Genomic DNA, 16,356 nt, shown 5'->3' with positions numbered 1-16,356 from the left:
CTACTCAACAACAGGAAGTGGGTTAGTGACAAAGAAACATCCCTCAGACAAAGGACAGGTGATAGAAACAAAAACGCAGACAGGTCACAACAGTTTGCTAACATTTACTCAGAATGATAATGTAATTTGTCCGTGCACAACACACAACTTCTCGCAAACCAAATAAATGACAACTTACAACTACTCAGGGAAGACATAAAATGGGTCAAGAAGAAAGTCAACACACTTCCACTCACCCTAGAGAAGATGTACACACCCACTACCAAGTTCACTGACTCCCCATCTAGTAGAAAACCTACCTACAACAGCAGACTCACAACTCGCCAAGACAAACATCTTCACCGGCCAAGAAGAACGAACAATCACTTCTCAGAAGAAGATAAACACTCTGCTAATGTACTATCAAGACGCATAGAAATCCTCACTTGACTCAACATCCCTATTGTCAAGACATCCAAGCGGAGATACAACTCTCTTCAAGTCAATCATCACAAACTGATCCCGATCGTAACAAACACGTTGTCTACCACAATAACTGTCAAAACGGTAACAAACCTGTAATGCATGCTGCACAATTACAGATCAGCTGCAAAACACGGAACTGATATAGCAGATGTGATCCTAGTGCATGACCTTGACATTCTTTTCCTAACTGAAACCTGGCTCAACCTAATAGCTGCTCCAATACTGGACCTTCGCATTCCCCCAGATTTTGCCATCCTACATCTAGATTTCACAATGAAGCGGGGGGAAGGTCGTGCTATAATTTATAGAAACTCCCTAACCTTAAACACAGTCTCGCTAGAAGATACACCATTGTTTCAACTCTTGGGAGCTGAAATCAAAGTTGAAAAGAAACTGCTAGCGAAAACAGTCCTTCTATACCATCTACCGGGTAAGAACACAATCTTCCTAGAGATTCTTATGGAAACGATCACAATCCATGCCAAATCACTCTCTAAAACAATATTATTAGGAGATTTCAATTTGCACTGGAACAATGAACAGGCCCCACAGTGTCTACACTAGGTAACCTGCTCAGGGACCTCAACATGATTCAAGCATGCAGTGGTCCAACACACAACAAAGGTGCCAGACTTTTACCTCATAACCGCCAAACTGGGATCAGCAAACATGCTAAACATGATCCTAACAGACTGCTCTTAAAAAAGGTTTTCACGCACATTCATAAAGGGGAAGAGTCCCTTGCAGATGCCTTCCTGTTTGCGAATTGGTTACTACCAACTTAAATTTGGTGGTAAAAAGCATAACATTATTTGATATTTCTGTGAGTCACTATTAACAAGGCATGCCTTTGTACAAACAAAAAGGCATTTTTTCAGTCGCAAACTGCCCAATGCGCAGATTTGGACAGTTGGCGTCAACAAAAACTGCATACTTGTGGCCCTATGTGCAGTATATAGCTTGGAATGCCAACAAGACGTTACTCAACCTTTCAATCTTTCTGAGGCGACTGCCTGTCACTGAGTAGAATAATAGCAACCTCTGTGTGGTCTAGGACCCGCGTATTTAATTGATTAGCCATATGATTTTCATAATTCTGCTCAAACCCAAGTGGGTGAGAATCTCTGTTTGCAAATGCCTAGGTGTTACTTTCTGTGCATTTATATTTATGTATGTATATATTAGAACACAGGTAAGTGGATTCACCTTTATGGCCTATTCGTGACATTTTTGGGTAGAGGCATTTTACTATCTGTATTGATAAAGGTTTCATTATGTTATCAGCAGCGCTGTCTGTGCCATGAGTGTATAAGCGTGACGCAACTTGTTTGGTGTCTGATCAGGGAATTTCTTTATAACAGAGAGGTAGCGCTGCTTTGTGTGCTTGTAAGAATGTGTAGCTGTTCTACTCTCGTTATGAGATCTCAATACCTTTTACTTAGTCACCCTACTACCCCCTTCCATGTAGAATCTCAGCCATAGCATATGACCGAGAACCCTCTTTGAAGGGACTGGATAGAACTATAGGCCTGAGAGAGTTTACATAACCTGTTCTATGTTTACTGCCTTAAATTAACATTGTTGTGATCTACTTTTAGAGGAAATTACATTTCAAAGTTCTTGGTTTTGGGATGCTTTTGGTGGGGAGTTTAAAGACCACTTAGTGACGGTAAAGCTTACTTAGCAGAATTAAAAAGAACCAATTGAGAACCACTGAGTTATAAAAAAAAATGTATGTGTAAAATTGTTGTAAATATCCCATTTTGCCTCTTTTCTTTTCCAAATATTATCAGGGCAGATCTATGTTCACCTCCAAACATTCCAGAAGAACTAGAAGCTGTCTCACTTCACCAGCTTACTTGTTCCAGTTTGAGGAAAGAATTTACAACTTACCATTTTAAAAGTTGACCACTTGCCGCTGTATGCTTACAAGATGGGGAGCATTTCACTTTAGTACATCAGTTTATATCACTATACTGAGAGGCATTTATTAAAAATGTTAATAAACACCTCTCAATATAGCGATATAACTGATGTACTAAAGTAAAACACCCGCATGATAAAAGCACTCATGGGAGTGCTTTTAAATACGTGAGCTCCGGCTGTGTGCTCTGCCGTTCCCGCCTGCAGTTTGTTTATACTGTTTCAAAAACAGTACAAGCATTGGCATAGCCAATAGGTCTCGCCTTTGGGAACTTATAAGTGTTTAGCCATGCAACACTTGATATTGTTGCACCAAGGATATTGTGCTGTATAAATAAACACTTAAAAGGTCTCAAAGGCGAGACCTATTGGCTATGCCAATGCTTGTTGTGTATACTGTCAGACAATCCATTTCCAAAGGTTACGTCCTATCATTGTAGGCAAATGTGTAGAGGTGTGGAGGCACAATGGAGTGAGCCATGGAGGAGCAAGCCGAGTGCTGTTTGCTGTGCCAGGAAAGACATGTGAGGAAGCCAGGGAGGCAGGGTCAGCTGGTGTCAGCTGGCAAGCAGGACAACAGTATCCGGGTCCTCAGAAAAGATCGGCAGCAACCCGGAGACCGACTAGCAAACATCTCCCTGCGTCCATGGTGTAGCAGCTCAGGGCCAGTGATCGGGTGCTCACAAAGAGGTGAGCTGGGACGCGGAATGCCCTCTCTCCCACCCTCTACCTTGCTCTGCGATGGATCCGCAACCTGCACCCCGCGCCCACCCACTTCATTGCCCATCTAACCACACTCGCTCTGCTCCCACTTTACCTCCTGGTCCACGGAGCGGTTGTGTCAGAGATGAAGAGTCCAAAAGAAGCCATGGAGCTCGAGTGCACAAGTTGTGAGGGAGCAATAAGGGAGTAGTTCCAACAAACGCTAGTCACCGGTGGGCCCCTATCACTAGCGGAAACGTCCGGCAGTAAGCTGGTGCGTCTTGCTAGTGTAGGTGGCGGCCCATCAGTACAGCTACTCTCCCCACACACTGCCTACTGCACATTGAAACTGCCCTGAACACCCACCCCTACCTCTGCCCCACTCCAGAACAAGTCTCTCACTCTTTGAAATTAGTGAGAGACGGGGACACTGCTGCCTACTTTAATTGAGCTCTGAGCGCTGCAGCATGGTGGTAGCTGCTAACTACTAAAAGCCTTCCTGTGGGCCAGGGGTTGACAGCTGGGTGCTGGGCAGCGGCCAGAGCAGTCGGGAAGTGACGGGGCTGCAAGGGGCAGCAAGGGAACTGCGGCGATGTGAAAACAGAGGGCCCAGGACACAGTGCATAGGAGCCCGTGCAGGAGACCCGCCCAGCTGCATTTCATCTCCAATGGCCTCCAGTGTGGAAAAGGCCCAGAGACCCCACAGGAGGGGGTCACAAAGACAGCAAAGACACAAAATCAGCAGGCTGAAGGAGGAAGACCTAGGAAAACATAAGTAAATTACATCTGAGGAGCCAAAATGAGCCCTTCCTATCAATAGCAACCTATCATAGACCTGATTAGCACTTAAATCCCCCTACTGCCGTCCTAAAGACTTTTCTTTTCTTTGGTACAATTGTGCCCAAAAAGAAAAGCACCCGCTGCGCAGTGTTAGTCTCTGATGAAAAAGAAATGTTAGTGCCAACACCCAACAAGCACGGTCCACTTTCACTTTTGTCCGTTGTGAAAGCTTTCTTGTCTTTATGGGGCCATGTCTTTATTAAACACATGGCCCCATAAAGACAAGAAAGCTTTCGCAACGCACGGAAGGCAGACGAGCTCGTCCAAATGGGACGGCTCAAAAAGCCGAACGAAAACGTCATGAACAGCTCTTTTCCAATGGCTGGCCACCGTTTAGCATAAACGGTGACGCTGGCCAATGGAAAAGAGGGGCGGAGCTTAAAGCCCTTTACAGAAAATACCACAAAACGTTAAATCTCACCAGCGAGACAGCGCATGTGCGCAGCCCACGCCAGGCGAGACCTAAAAAACGAACCACACATGCATGATGGAAGTCCTTCATCGCCTCAGCACCACTTACCTGCAAATTGTGCTCTGGACACGTACAGTAGCCGGAGACAGGGTGTGCTGCTGCTGTCCCAGTCCAGGATGGCAGACTTGAGAGTGCCAGGCGTGCCCTCTCGGCCTCTGGTGGCTTGAGGTCACAGAGCCTCATGACTCTGTGACCTCGAGTCACATGCCAGCAATCCTTCACAGGCTGCAAGCAACACCCTTTCCCAACATGCCACAGGGGATGAGTTGGGAAAGGGTGTTGCTTGCAGCCTGTGAAAGAGATTGACAGGCAGTCCGGGAATACAGCACTTATGACCTAGACGCCCGGAACTGCTCATAAATATGATGCTGCTGGCATCATGAATGGGAGGTCTCTTCAGCCCCCGTAACATTGCAAGCCAGGGTTGGTGCTAGGCCAGCCCTTAGGCTGCATTTTTAAAAAAAAGGAAAATGATGAGTGACATGCTCACTAGAGCATGTGTTCCACTCGAAAGTGCCAGGCTGCCTGCTTTATCACAGCAAGTGTGAGAGGCAGCCACTTAAGCAGCACCCAGCACAGCCTTAACACCCTTATTTAATTAAACAAATGTTGTGGGTGGTATTCTGGTGCCTTCTAATGGCAGCCACAGCTGGTCAGTAATCTAAAAACTTTCTTAGCTATGTAAGGACTGCAGCCTGATTTTCACGCACCCTTTATGGACTTCAGCCAGCCTATCACAGACCCTGTAAGAACTGTAGCCCACCTTTCACAGACCCTGTAAGGACTGATATCTGCCTATCACCGACCCTTTAAGGTCTGCAGCCTGCCTGTCATAGACACTGTAAGAACTGCAGCATGCTTGTCACAGACCCTTTTCAAGACCGATCCCTGCTCCCAGACTGCCTGTGCCCCTGTATAAGATTTAGTAGTAGATGTGACTGCTCGATAGAGGAAATTCATGGTGTCATTTAAATGAAATTGGAGTAAGGTTCCGAGGTGCTGCAGACACAAAAAAAGTTGCAAAAAGAGGGCTGGTGAGTCTGAGGAGAGGCAGCTTGCGGCGCAATCAGGATATGGCTGTTCTGATATTTTAATATGTTTGTGAGTGCTCAGGCAACTGCAGTCTGCTTAAGTGTGGCTGGTAGGCATGATACGGAAACATGTCGCCTGGAACTTACTATATGTGCATGTGCGGCTGGATCTTAAAATCTGTACATGTGTGGTCTAAAAAACATGATCTGAAAACTTGCATTTTGGTACTTACAATCTGTACATGTGTGGCTGATACACATGATCTGGAAACATGTGGCCTAATACTTACATTCTGTACATGTGTTTCAGACACTTATATTTCAGATGTGTGGCTGATACTTGTAATCTGGATATCTGTGACTAAAACGTGCAATCAAGATATGTGTGACTGGTAATTTAAACATGAACATGTTTGGTTGGTTCTTACAATCTGCACATGTCTGAACAATGATGTAGTGATTAATTGTCTATTTACAACTATATTTGTCACTTGTGTGCTTTGCTCGCTGCAGGTGAAGCTTAAAGACTGGATGCAATCTCTGAGGAACGAGAAGAGATACATTCTGGAGTCTAAAATTGAGGAAGAGGGAAAATATGACACCCTGAAGGTTAGTGACAGCCGTGAGCCCTGTGGATTTGAACACCTGTCATTGTGTATGGGCAGGTCTCTGCATGTTCTAATCTAGGTCAGACATATAAAGAAACAAATGCTTCACCCTTCAGACTGGGTTTGAAGGTAAATATTCTGGCTGCAGAGTCACTGTCGAGGAGGCTGAGAAGCCCAGGTCTTTCCAAGGGTCTTCATGAAAGTAACAGCAAGAATTACTCTTCCAGCCTTTAGGTAGCAATCACAAACCTCATAGTCTGTGACTGATCATGTACGTACATATCCTAACCATCTGGCTCTGAGTGTGTGCATGTGCGAGTCTGTGTTTGTGCATTTAGGGGCATGTGTCTGTTGGTGTGTTTGTGTGTGCATGGTTCCTGTCAACGGTGGGACTACATTTGTGTGTGTGTGTTCTCATTCACCTCTCTGTAATTGTGCACATGCACAAGTTTGTATACACCTATCTAATTGTAGGTTTGTGTATGCTCATGTATGGAAGAATTAGTAACTATGTGCCTGCATGCATGCCTCCGTGTAATTGTGTTCGTCTGTGAGTTTGTGAATGAATTTTCATCTACTCCACTTCCTCTTCAAAGTTCAAAAACACTCTGTTTCAGTTTTCTTAAAAATACAGTCTTTTATTTCCTAATTTTCGCCATAAATTCAAGCAACTTCATAGTTTAATTCCCAACTTAACAGTCAGTCCGTGTTTCGGAGAGCACCCCTTTCTCAAACAAATATGTTATGTTACTGAAATTTGTACAGCGCACGAATGCCAAACAGTGTCTTGGCGCTAACAGGCTAGAGAGCAGGCAGCTAGACTATTCATTAAATAGCCAGGTTTTTAAGGCCTTGCGAAATGATGGCAAACATGGCAGATTTCAGATGGAAAAGGGACGATTGTTCCAGAGTTTCGTAGCGCCCACAACAAAGCTTCTACTACCCCAGTTAGCCGTACAGAATTTACGAGAGAGCATCAGTTTTGCACCTTCAGACCTCAGACATCTATTAGGGGAGTACCAGTTTAAGGTCTACCTCAAACATTGAGGACCGGTTTCGTGAAGCGCCTTATGTACCACACATAAGGCCTTAAACTTAATGCGACTCTTAACAGGAAGCCAATGCAGTCTCCTAAGGTGTTTGCCTATTGATTGAAACTTTGGGATCCCCAGCAGGATCCTGGCCGCTGCATTTTGGATCATCTGCAATCTGTGGAACTGCTTCTCGAGCATTCCAAGATAAAGCCCATTGCAGTAATCCAATTAAGCCATGACTAGGGAGGTGATCACAGTTTTTCTACTATCTCTGGGAATTAGCGGCAAAAATGTCTTGATCCTCTTGAGTAAAAAGAAACTGGCTGATGAAACTGCTTTAACTTGCTCTTCAAACTTTAGTTTCTGGTTGATAAGCACTCCTAAATTTCTTGCTTTGGAGACTGGGATAGGTGCTGCTCTTAATTCATCCTGCCACCAAATCTGTGACCAGCTAGGGGAGAAATTCCCAAACAGAATCACCTCTGTCTTTCCGGAATTCAGCTTGAGGCAATGCGAACCCATCCATTTGTTGACTGCAAACATACACTCTCTAAATCTAACTACTGGTGAGATGACATTTTTGCCGATGGACAGGACGATCTGAGTGTTGCCCGCGTAGGAAGTTAATGCCATCCCAAAAGATCTGATTAATGCGGCCAGTTCACATACATATACATTAAAAAGTGTAGGGCTCATTGATGAGCCCTGAGGAACACCGCATGGAAGAATGAAAGACGGGGAAACATAGTTACCCAAGGCCACTAATTGTGTTCTATCGGACAAAAAATAAGAAATCAAAGCTAAAGCATTGTACGAAATGCCTAACACATTTATAGGGGTGAGTAATAGCTTATGGTCGACCGAGTCGAACGCTGCCGACAGGGCGAGTAGGACAAGAGCTGCAGCCCCACCTGCATCCAAGACTGCTCCTATTTCATCAGTAGCTTTTATCAGAGCAGTCTTGGTGCTGTGCTCAGCTCTAAAACCAAACTGAGATTCATCCAAAAAGTTATGTTCCTGTAAATATTGTGTTAGTTGATTATTCATAACTTTCTCCTCCAATTTGACAGGGGCTGGAAGACATGAAATAGGCCTGTAATTATTGGTCTCAGCTTCATCAAGATTTGACTTTTTGAGAAGACGCAGAATTGACACCCTCTTCCAGATGGAGGGAAAGACACCCTGCTTAAACATGGAATTAAAAATTGAAGTTAGGGTGGGGGCAAGAATCTCAGGATCTTGCTTTAAAATCATAGGGGGAAAAGGGTCATAGGGAGAGACAGATTTGACTTGAGTAATATAGGTGGAAACCTCATCCACCATTACTGCTCTGAATTCTTTAAATGTTGTGGTATTAGAAGGTAATAAGATACCTGGGTCTCGGATTTCAGACCTTGCCCCATTATCGAAGGCGGTGTAGATTTGCTCCACTTTACTTTGAAAATGTTGAGCTAATGAGTTGCAGAAATCCTGAAAATATTTATCCGCTGTTTTATTTGGTAAGGTGGATAGACTAGTTATGATTTTAAACAACTCTTTGGTAGGATTTTCCGCCTCCTTAATTTGTTTAGAAAAATAGGACTGTTTTTCTTTCAAAATTAGATTTGTATAATCTGCTAATACTGTCTTATACTTAGCAAGATCATGATTATTATAATGTAGTCTTCAACATCTTTCTTGTCTTCTATACTCTTGCTTTTTTAATCGTAGAGTTTCTGAGAACCAGGGGGCTGTTGGGGTTTTTCTATTGCGTGATACTTTTTGAAGGGGCGCAATTTAATCAGCTGTCTGCGTAAGCCACTGATAAAAATGTGATGAAGACTGTTCTGCCTTTTCTGGTATTTTTGTTTGAGAGCGCGAAAGCTGAAGCCTAAGTGAAGAGTCATCGACCCTTTTCCAATTGCGGTTGAGTCTAATTGGACTATTAGAAATGTTGGGTTGGTCTTTAGGAATGCTAATAAGCTCGAAGATCACCACAAAATGGTCAGTCCAGGTATGAGGTAATATCTCCTTAATCTTTAACTGATCATTATTGGTGAAGATGCCATCTAAGGTATGGCTTGCCCGATGTGTAGGGCCGATGAACCTTTGGTCTGAGCCAGCCATCTTCAGAGTATCAAGTAGAGATCAGATTTATGTCAGTAGCAGCCTCTAAATGAAAATGAAAATCGCCTAAAATATGAACGCTGTTTTCAAGAGGATAAGTTTCCAGGAGGGTGTTAAAAAAATTAAGAAAACCCTTTTTCCCCCAGGGGGGCGATAAAGCAGCTGCCCCTTGAAAACCAAAAGATTATTTGTCTTTAAGGTAAAAAAGAAGGCTTCGCAATTGTAGGAGAGTAGGATCTGCTTCACATGGGTACCCCCACTTTTTGCTGGTGTTTCACAGTTTTTCGACCTTAGTCTGGCTGTGGCCCTGCTAATCAGGACCCCAGCCTAGCTGCTTCCTCTCTAAAATGGTTTCCATGTACATTAGGTACATATCTAATTGGATTCTGGTGTGCCTTATAAGCCCCTAGTATATGGTATACTATGTACCTAGGGCATAGGTACCTCAGAGGCCTACCAGGGGCTGAAGCATGTATTATGCCACCCCTGGGAAGCACTCCAAAAGGACACCACAGGTCTACTACTGCAGCCTGGGTAAGGTGGTGCTTGCACCCCTTACTGTGGTATAAGCTACCTATATCACTACCATTGCACACACATATAAAACCTATAAGTTACTCCTATGGCAGGCCTTAACAATCCTGAAGGCAGAGTGCTTGGTTTTTATGTGAGAGGGTGCCCATGCATGAGCAGAGCCCCTCTGCAGCGTTCGGAGTACCTCTTCTGATGCTGTTAGTGGTGCAGCCTGACCATATACTCTTAAGTGCATTATAACCTCGCAGTAAATGCTAACTTTGGGATGGCTGCACGGAAACATGTCGTGTTTGGTGTCATACGCTTTGGAATACTACCCCCCCCCCCCACCAGTTCTGGCAGCGGGGGTAGCATTCCACCCTTCTAGAGGGAGAGACATGTTGAAACTGGTCTAACCCAGTAGGACTTTCTACAGCCCTGGCATCACAAAATGGATGCCTCTGCCACGGACACGGGTCTGGCCTCCTGCTGCTGACCGGAACTCCAGCAGGGGAGGCCTGGACAATAGGTTTTCTGTCCCAGGGAGGTGTAACCACCTCCCCAGACAGGCAGATGTGTATTGGGGCTGGGCGGGAGCACTCTCTGGTGCTTTGAAGTCCTGCACTGGGGGCACCCTTGGTGTCCCTGTGCATAGTCCAGTTCAAACAGGTTGCAGGGGCTACCTGCCCCTGCTCTGGCGCGAAACTGGACAAAGGAAATGGATGTAACCACCCCTCTTTCCAAACCCTCCCATAGGTGGATCCCTAGAGTATGTCCAACCCCCAAACTTAGTATACGTATGGGAACCCAGTCCTTGCGACTTTAGATTACCCTGGACGAAACTCTGCAATATATATCCTGGACCTTCAACGTTCTACTTTGCTTAGAAGACTGAAGAAATCTCCCTTGGGGTCAAGGAGTGACTCCCCTGCTTGGCAGGCACCGAAGAAGCAACTGACCGGTCTGTATCGCTGAAGCTCCCGCCGGACGCCGAAGTCTTTGCATCACCAGAGGTAGATTTCCAGACTTCCCTGAGGCTACCCTGAGTCCACAGCAAAGCAGAGGCCCATGGCTATCGTGGGTGACGTGGAACCGTAACCCCTGGACACCGTGATCTTTTGCAGCTCCATCATCTTCCTGGTCTTCCTTGAAGTTGTGCTTTGGGCTCCGAGTAGCCCCAGCCTTGAGCATCTCCAGCACCGAAGATTTCTGGCCTCCACTCCACGAGGGCAAGTTTCCAGTGCGACCGCTCGAGGCTCCTTCATGATTGCTAGCCCGTTGGCTGGTGGGTCCCCACGAAGGCAACTCCTCTTCTGATTGGGCTTTCCTGGTTGCTCCAGATGTGCCCCGACTTATCCTCGCTGGGTGAGTCCCCCAGACCTTGCTGCTCTGAACCGATGTCCTTTCTCTGAATCCAAGTGACTTGCCGTTGCCAAGGCTTGTTCGGTCCAATCTGGTCACCGACACCGCAGCACTCGACAGACTTCATGGGACAACTCGAATCCAGCTCCTGGTTGTCATCAGCGCCTCCTGGACCTCGTGGCTGAAGAGTCAAGACACCCGTCAACTCATCTGAAGCACCCGACATCTGTGGACATTGGTCTATCGTGCCCTTGGTCACTGGTAAGTGACCCAGACTCTGTCCCCTCTGCTTTCAGGTTCCTTCCATCCTAGATCCAGGCTTGGATTGCTTCGGATACTTCCCCTCTTCACGGCAGCAGCACTTCGTCGCCAGCTTCCATTGAAATCGACAACGCGATCCGACATCAAAAGACACCTATGCACCCGGCTTCCCTGGGTTAGATAACACGAGTACACCGGTGCTCCCGTGGGTGCTAGCCCTAGAACTTCCTAAGTCCCAAAGGGTTTGGTCCTGACTCGATTCTAAGTGTCCCTAATCTTTACATTTCCAACCGTGACATTGCCCATAGAAGCTAACGGGAACCCGCCGCTGTGTTTACACACTGCACACGGCCCCCGTGGGTCCCCTGTGTCACTACCTTTGGTGGTTCCTTGGGGTCCCAGCGATTCTACAGGCTCTAGGCCTTGTGTCTAGTTCAGTCGTGGTTCTTATACCACTTTTTTGGTATATGGTTTGGTACGCCCCTAGGGCCCAAATGTGTATTTGTGCTAATATTGTTGATAATTGAGTTGTAAATAAGTACTTCGAACTCCAGCCTCATAAAGAGACTAGAGGGGTGTGTTCTATCTTAAATACATATATTTTAAATATATACCTGGTGTGGTTGTCCTTTCGTTTGATCATTCAAGAGATTATAGACTGGTAAAACAAGCTGCTTAACATTCCTTCAAGACTTAGCCTGAAGGCTGCTCTCCATAGCTACCACTAGGATAGCTTTCAATAAAGGTTATCTTTAACCAATCACCATAAGGGGTTGTTTACACTGATACAAGGTGTCCACTATAAGTAGTGGACAGCATATATCAGGCCAACTTCTCACAGCAGTCTTGAGACAGTACTGGCTCAAAGAAGGCTATAAATGCGTCCTGGTAAATCAAGGCAACCCCTCCACCTTTTTTGTGGGTTCTGTCATGTCTGAAAACCGTAAACCCCGGTGGGGCACAAATGCAGAAATCAGGGCCTGATGCCTGATCAGCACATGTTTCTGTAAGGAAGTGCATATCAAGACCCTGGTTGTTTGCCAAAACATGCATTGGATATTGCAGCGTTAATAGAGACCTAGCCTTTACAAGGGCTCCACGGAGTGTTAGCGGGGAATTGTTGGTACCTTTGGGTACTGGAGCAGTGTTCATAGTGATTGTACAAGCTCTTGGAATACATGTTAGAGAGAAACCACAGCTAGAACAGGTGGTCGCTTTCTTAAGAAACAGATTGTTGGGAATAAAACGTGCGCAATTCTTGGGAAGAGTCGCATTAAAAGTATTTAATGATAGAAATTCCTTGCCTGTGTAAATCATGCGGCAAGGGGTCAGGCTTGAACAACGGGCAGCATCTCTGGCGCTGGGCGCGGTCCAGGCACGGACAGGCGCAGACTGGCTTGCCTTCGGCGCGCCGGCTGCGCGTCCGGCAACACATTCTATTTAAATAGCCACCCAACAACCAGCCGGAAATTGGTGCAGCTAAGGGGAGGAGCTCCGTCCTTCCGCACAATCGACACAAACAACCGTGGCGGACCGGGGACTACGAGCAGCAGGGAAAGGTAAATTGCAATGTGCAGTGTGCCAAAGCCAAATAAGAGCAATTTAAAATAAAATAAAAGCGCACATTGTTTTTAAAACAACAATCTTACAGTAGCGTCTGCCACTGAAACTCTCGGCGTGCTGCCTACCTAGTGCAAATACAAACCTAAGCATAAGGAAAATCAGCACTAAGACATTTTCCAGCATTTTGTTGACCAGTTACTCTATAATGGAACAGAAAATTCACAATAACATTAATTGTCGGCTTACATATTAATGTGTTAATTTGATCTCAGTAATCAATCTACTGTGTCTTATTAAATATCACCCTCATTTCGCCGGCAAGTTCATGTTAAGAATCAATGCTTAATTCCTATCCAACTTCAAAGCCTCATCTTTTAAATTTCACATTGCCATACACACGTCCTTCATCCATTCATTTCGGATAGGTGTCATTCACGTTCACCTTTCAGCATATCTAAACCCGATGGCAGGATCCCATCCCTTACTTCATATTACTTATGAGTACTCCTACACTGGACACCACACCTCCAAAAAATATAAGATTCAAGCATTCATCATTTATAGTTCCAGATTTGAAGGTATTTGATCATTTGTGCCAGTGGTTTACAGTATGTGGGATTCACTAAGAGGAAACTTAAGTAGGGATCGAGGGAACACTTGAGCGCAGTTAATAAGAGTGGTAAGAAATATCCTATTGTTACACATTTACATAGGAAACACAACACATTCACATCCATAGCAACAACGTTTCTGGGAATCTTCAGAGTAACCTTAGAGAAGCGTTGAGGGAATTTGAAACAGCGATTGAGGACCAAGGAAATATTTTGGGTTGACCAATTACTTACTGTATGAGAAAGTGTAAACACGGATAGAGAATGACACACTTTATTGTGATGATGAGTGTTTTTCTCTTGTATTACCTTCTTTTCGTAGAATATGTTTCCGATGAGTTTGGTATGCATTCTTGTGTGGAAATACTTTAGGGTCTGGATGCTGTATGTACAAACTTAATGGGTTCAAATGTTTAAATTGTTGATTGCATTTCTGACCAGTCATTCTGGTACACATTCTTTTGTGTCGACCTACCTTGGGGTCTGGGTATTTGACCTGTGTCAATATTTAGTATGGTAGAATGGAATTTACTCTTACCTATACCAGTACATATTAGGGTTCGAGTCCTTATAAGGAGATTATCATGACTTAAATAAATAATTTTAGGAATGTCAATAACGGGCCTACAAATTACTAAGCGTAGTTCACATTGATCAGCTCGAAGTCCAATTTTCGAACATTTTCGAGCAGTTCAGAGTCTTTTTCCAGATTAAATATAGTAAGCGACGAACCACTCCTGGTTATATGGATCTGGAGGAATATATTGTTGATGACTGAGTTTATTATATTTGTGAATGACACACATTGAATTGAGTGAATTGTTGATGGGGCACCAGTGGGATTCGACTATGAACTAAGACATTATGTGTATTCTAGTTTACAGAATTTTATAATGTAATTCTATATTAAATTCATATTTTTTCTGTGCTATTTTTCTTAGCTTTTTTGTTCGAGTATATTTTAATTAGAAAAGGTATGGTTAACGTAGCAAAAGGCTGGCCTAATGTAGTTGTTGAGATTTGAAGTAGGAATTTGTTTTTGTTTTTCGGGATGGCATTGTGAGACTTTTTTCAAATCTAAGGTTGCTGAAAAGCTTCTCGTATGGATTAGCATCCAGGTCGGACTACACGGTTAAAGAATGTTGGCAGTATTTTCACAAAAGAGTATGAATAGGTGCCTGGTTTGGCGACAGACTCTTTTTCTTGCTGTTTGTCTACTTTGCTCTACAAGAGGAAACTTGTTGGTCCCGGTTAAGACCTGATAGAAGTATTTTTCTGCCTGCATTTATTTGTGACTGTCCTTCCTATACTGATTTTGTGATTTTGATATATTTCTTCATAGGTACCATTTAGTGAGGGACTTAATCCATACAATGGCGTAGCTAGAGCTTTTGCTGTGCGTGGCGGTCTCCGAGTCTGCCGCCCAGTGACGGCAAGGCTGGTGAAGGTAAGAGGGGGAAGGGGGAATCCATACACGATTAAATAAAAAAAAAAGAGAAAAGTTACCTTGCGCTCGCCGCTACTCCCCAAAAAAGTGCCACCCGGGGTGGACCGCCCCCGATCCCTCCAGCTACGCCACTGAATCCATATTAATGAAGAAGATTGTTACTAATGAAGAAAGATTAATTAATTGATGGTTCTATGAAGAGATACGTTATCTGGTAAGTTGGTAATGTGCGTTATTGCTTTTGACACTGTGAGACCTGTGGTCGAGGAAGGTGCTGTAAGTGGTCTAGTTTTGTAAGCAATATATCTTGCTGGTTTTAATAATGTGGAAGGGATCTGATTTGGAAGTATAGAAGAAAATTAGATTTCGAATTTTACAGTGAATTCATGCAAGTTAATGACCGGCTTGAGTTTAACATTGATTCTTAACAGGAACATGCCGAAGAAATGAGGGTGATATTTAAAGATAGTAGATTGATTACTGAGATCAAACTAGACATGTGATTTATTTTATGTGTAAGCATTCAATTAATGGTATTATACATAATTTGTCCCATTGAAGAGTAACTTGTGTATAAAATGCAGGAAAAATGTTTTCATTGCTGATGTTCATTATGCTTATGTTTGTTTGAGATAGGGGTGGTCCTCAAAAGACGTGTTGGCTATTAGTTTGGGAAATAAACTATGAGCTTGCTTGAATTTATGGTGAAAATTGAGAAATAAAGGATTGCATTTTTAATAAAACTCTAACAGAGAGTTTTTGGATCAATGAAATTTGAAGAGACATTTGTAACATTCAACCTCCTGTGGAGTAGACAAATGTAAAGAACTGCACCAGTGGCTTCTTGGTGCTGTAGGTGGAGGCGCTGGGCAACAAATTCCTTTGTACCATTAAATGTGATGTGAACCTGTATATGAATATATCTATGTATTTTTTTGTGCTCCTTTTTGCTGTTGTGCAGCAGTTAAAATCTGAACCCCGAAACGTCAACAAGTACAAACTTTGATCCCCGAATTCAGCTACCATGTTGAGGTGCATTTAGTATCAAAATGGGACTACCCCTACAATATGCTAGTGTTGCTGGGTTTTGAATTTCCGTAAAAACCTGAAGACAACAGGTATTTGGCAAAACAGGAGCAGTATGTTTAATTTAACATTTCGGTTAGGATAACAGTTACAGGCACAGGGTCTGAGGACTGTCTCGATTTACAGTGCACTTGTACTCATCTTTTATACAACTTTACAACAAGCCATATGTTTTCTGGCGTAACATATATGGTGTGAAATGTTGGTTGCTGCCTTAGAGTCATAAATTAATGGTCAAATGGTTACTATATGTGGGCCTCGAACTTGCGTGGACACAATGTGGCCAGTGATGAAAGTGTCCAGTTGTCTGGTATGGAGAGCTTGTGATCACT

At 44.1% G+C, this 16,356-nt stretch overlaps 1 protein-coding gene across 1 annotated transcript in view; it reads left to right on the top strand.

The window, feature by feature from the left end:
- The window catches only part of LOC146830286 (E3 ubiquitin-protein ligase TRIM39-like), a 316,726-nt gene that overhangs the window by 54,212 nt on the left and 246,158 nt on the right, over window positions 1–16,356 (top strand). Inside the window, exon 2 of the mRNA XM_085604475.1 lies at window positions 5,947–6,042. Coding sequence (XP_085460601.1) covers window positions 5,947–6,042 — 96 coding nt within the window. The remainder of the gene's footprint in view (window positions 1–5,946; window positions 6,043–16,356) is intronic.

Source organism: Triturus cristatus, chromosome 5_1, assembly GCF_964204655.1.
Source record: "Triturus cristatus chromosome 5_1, aTriCri1.1, whole genome shotgun sequence".
NCBI lineage: Eukaryota > Metazoa > Chordata > Amphibia > Caudata > Salamandridae > Triturus > Triturus cristatus.
Note: the sequence above shows the minus strand (reverse complement) of the source record. Positions and strands in the feature narration are given on the sequence as shown.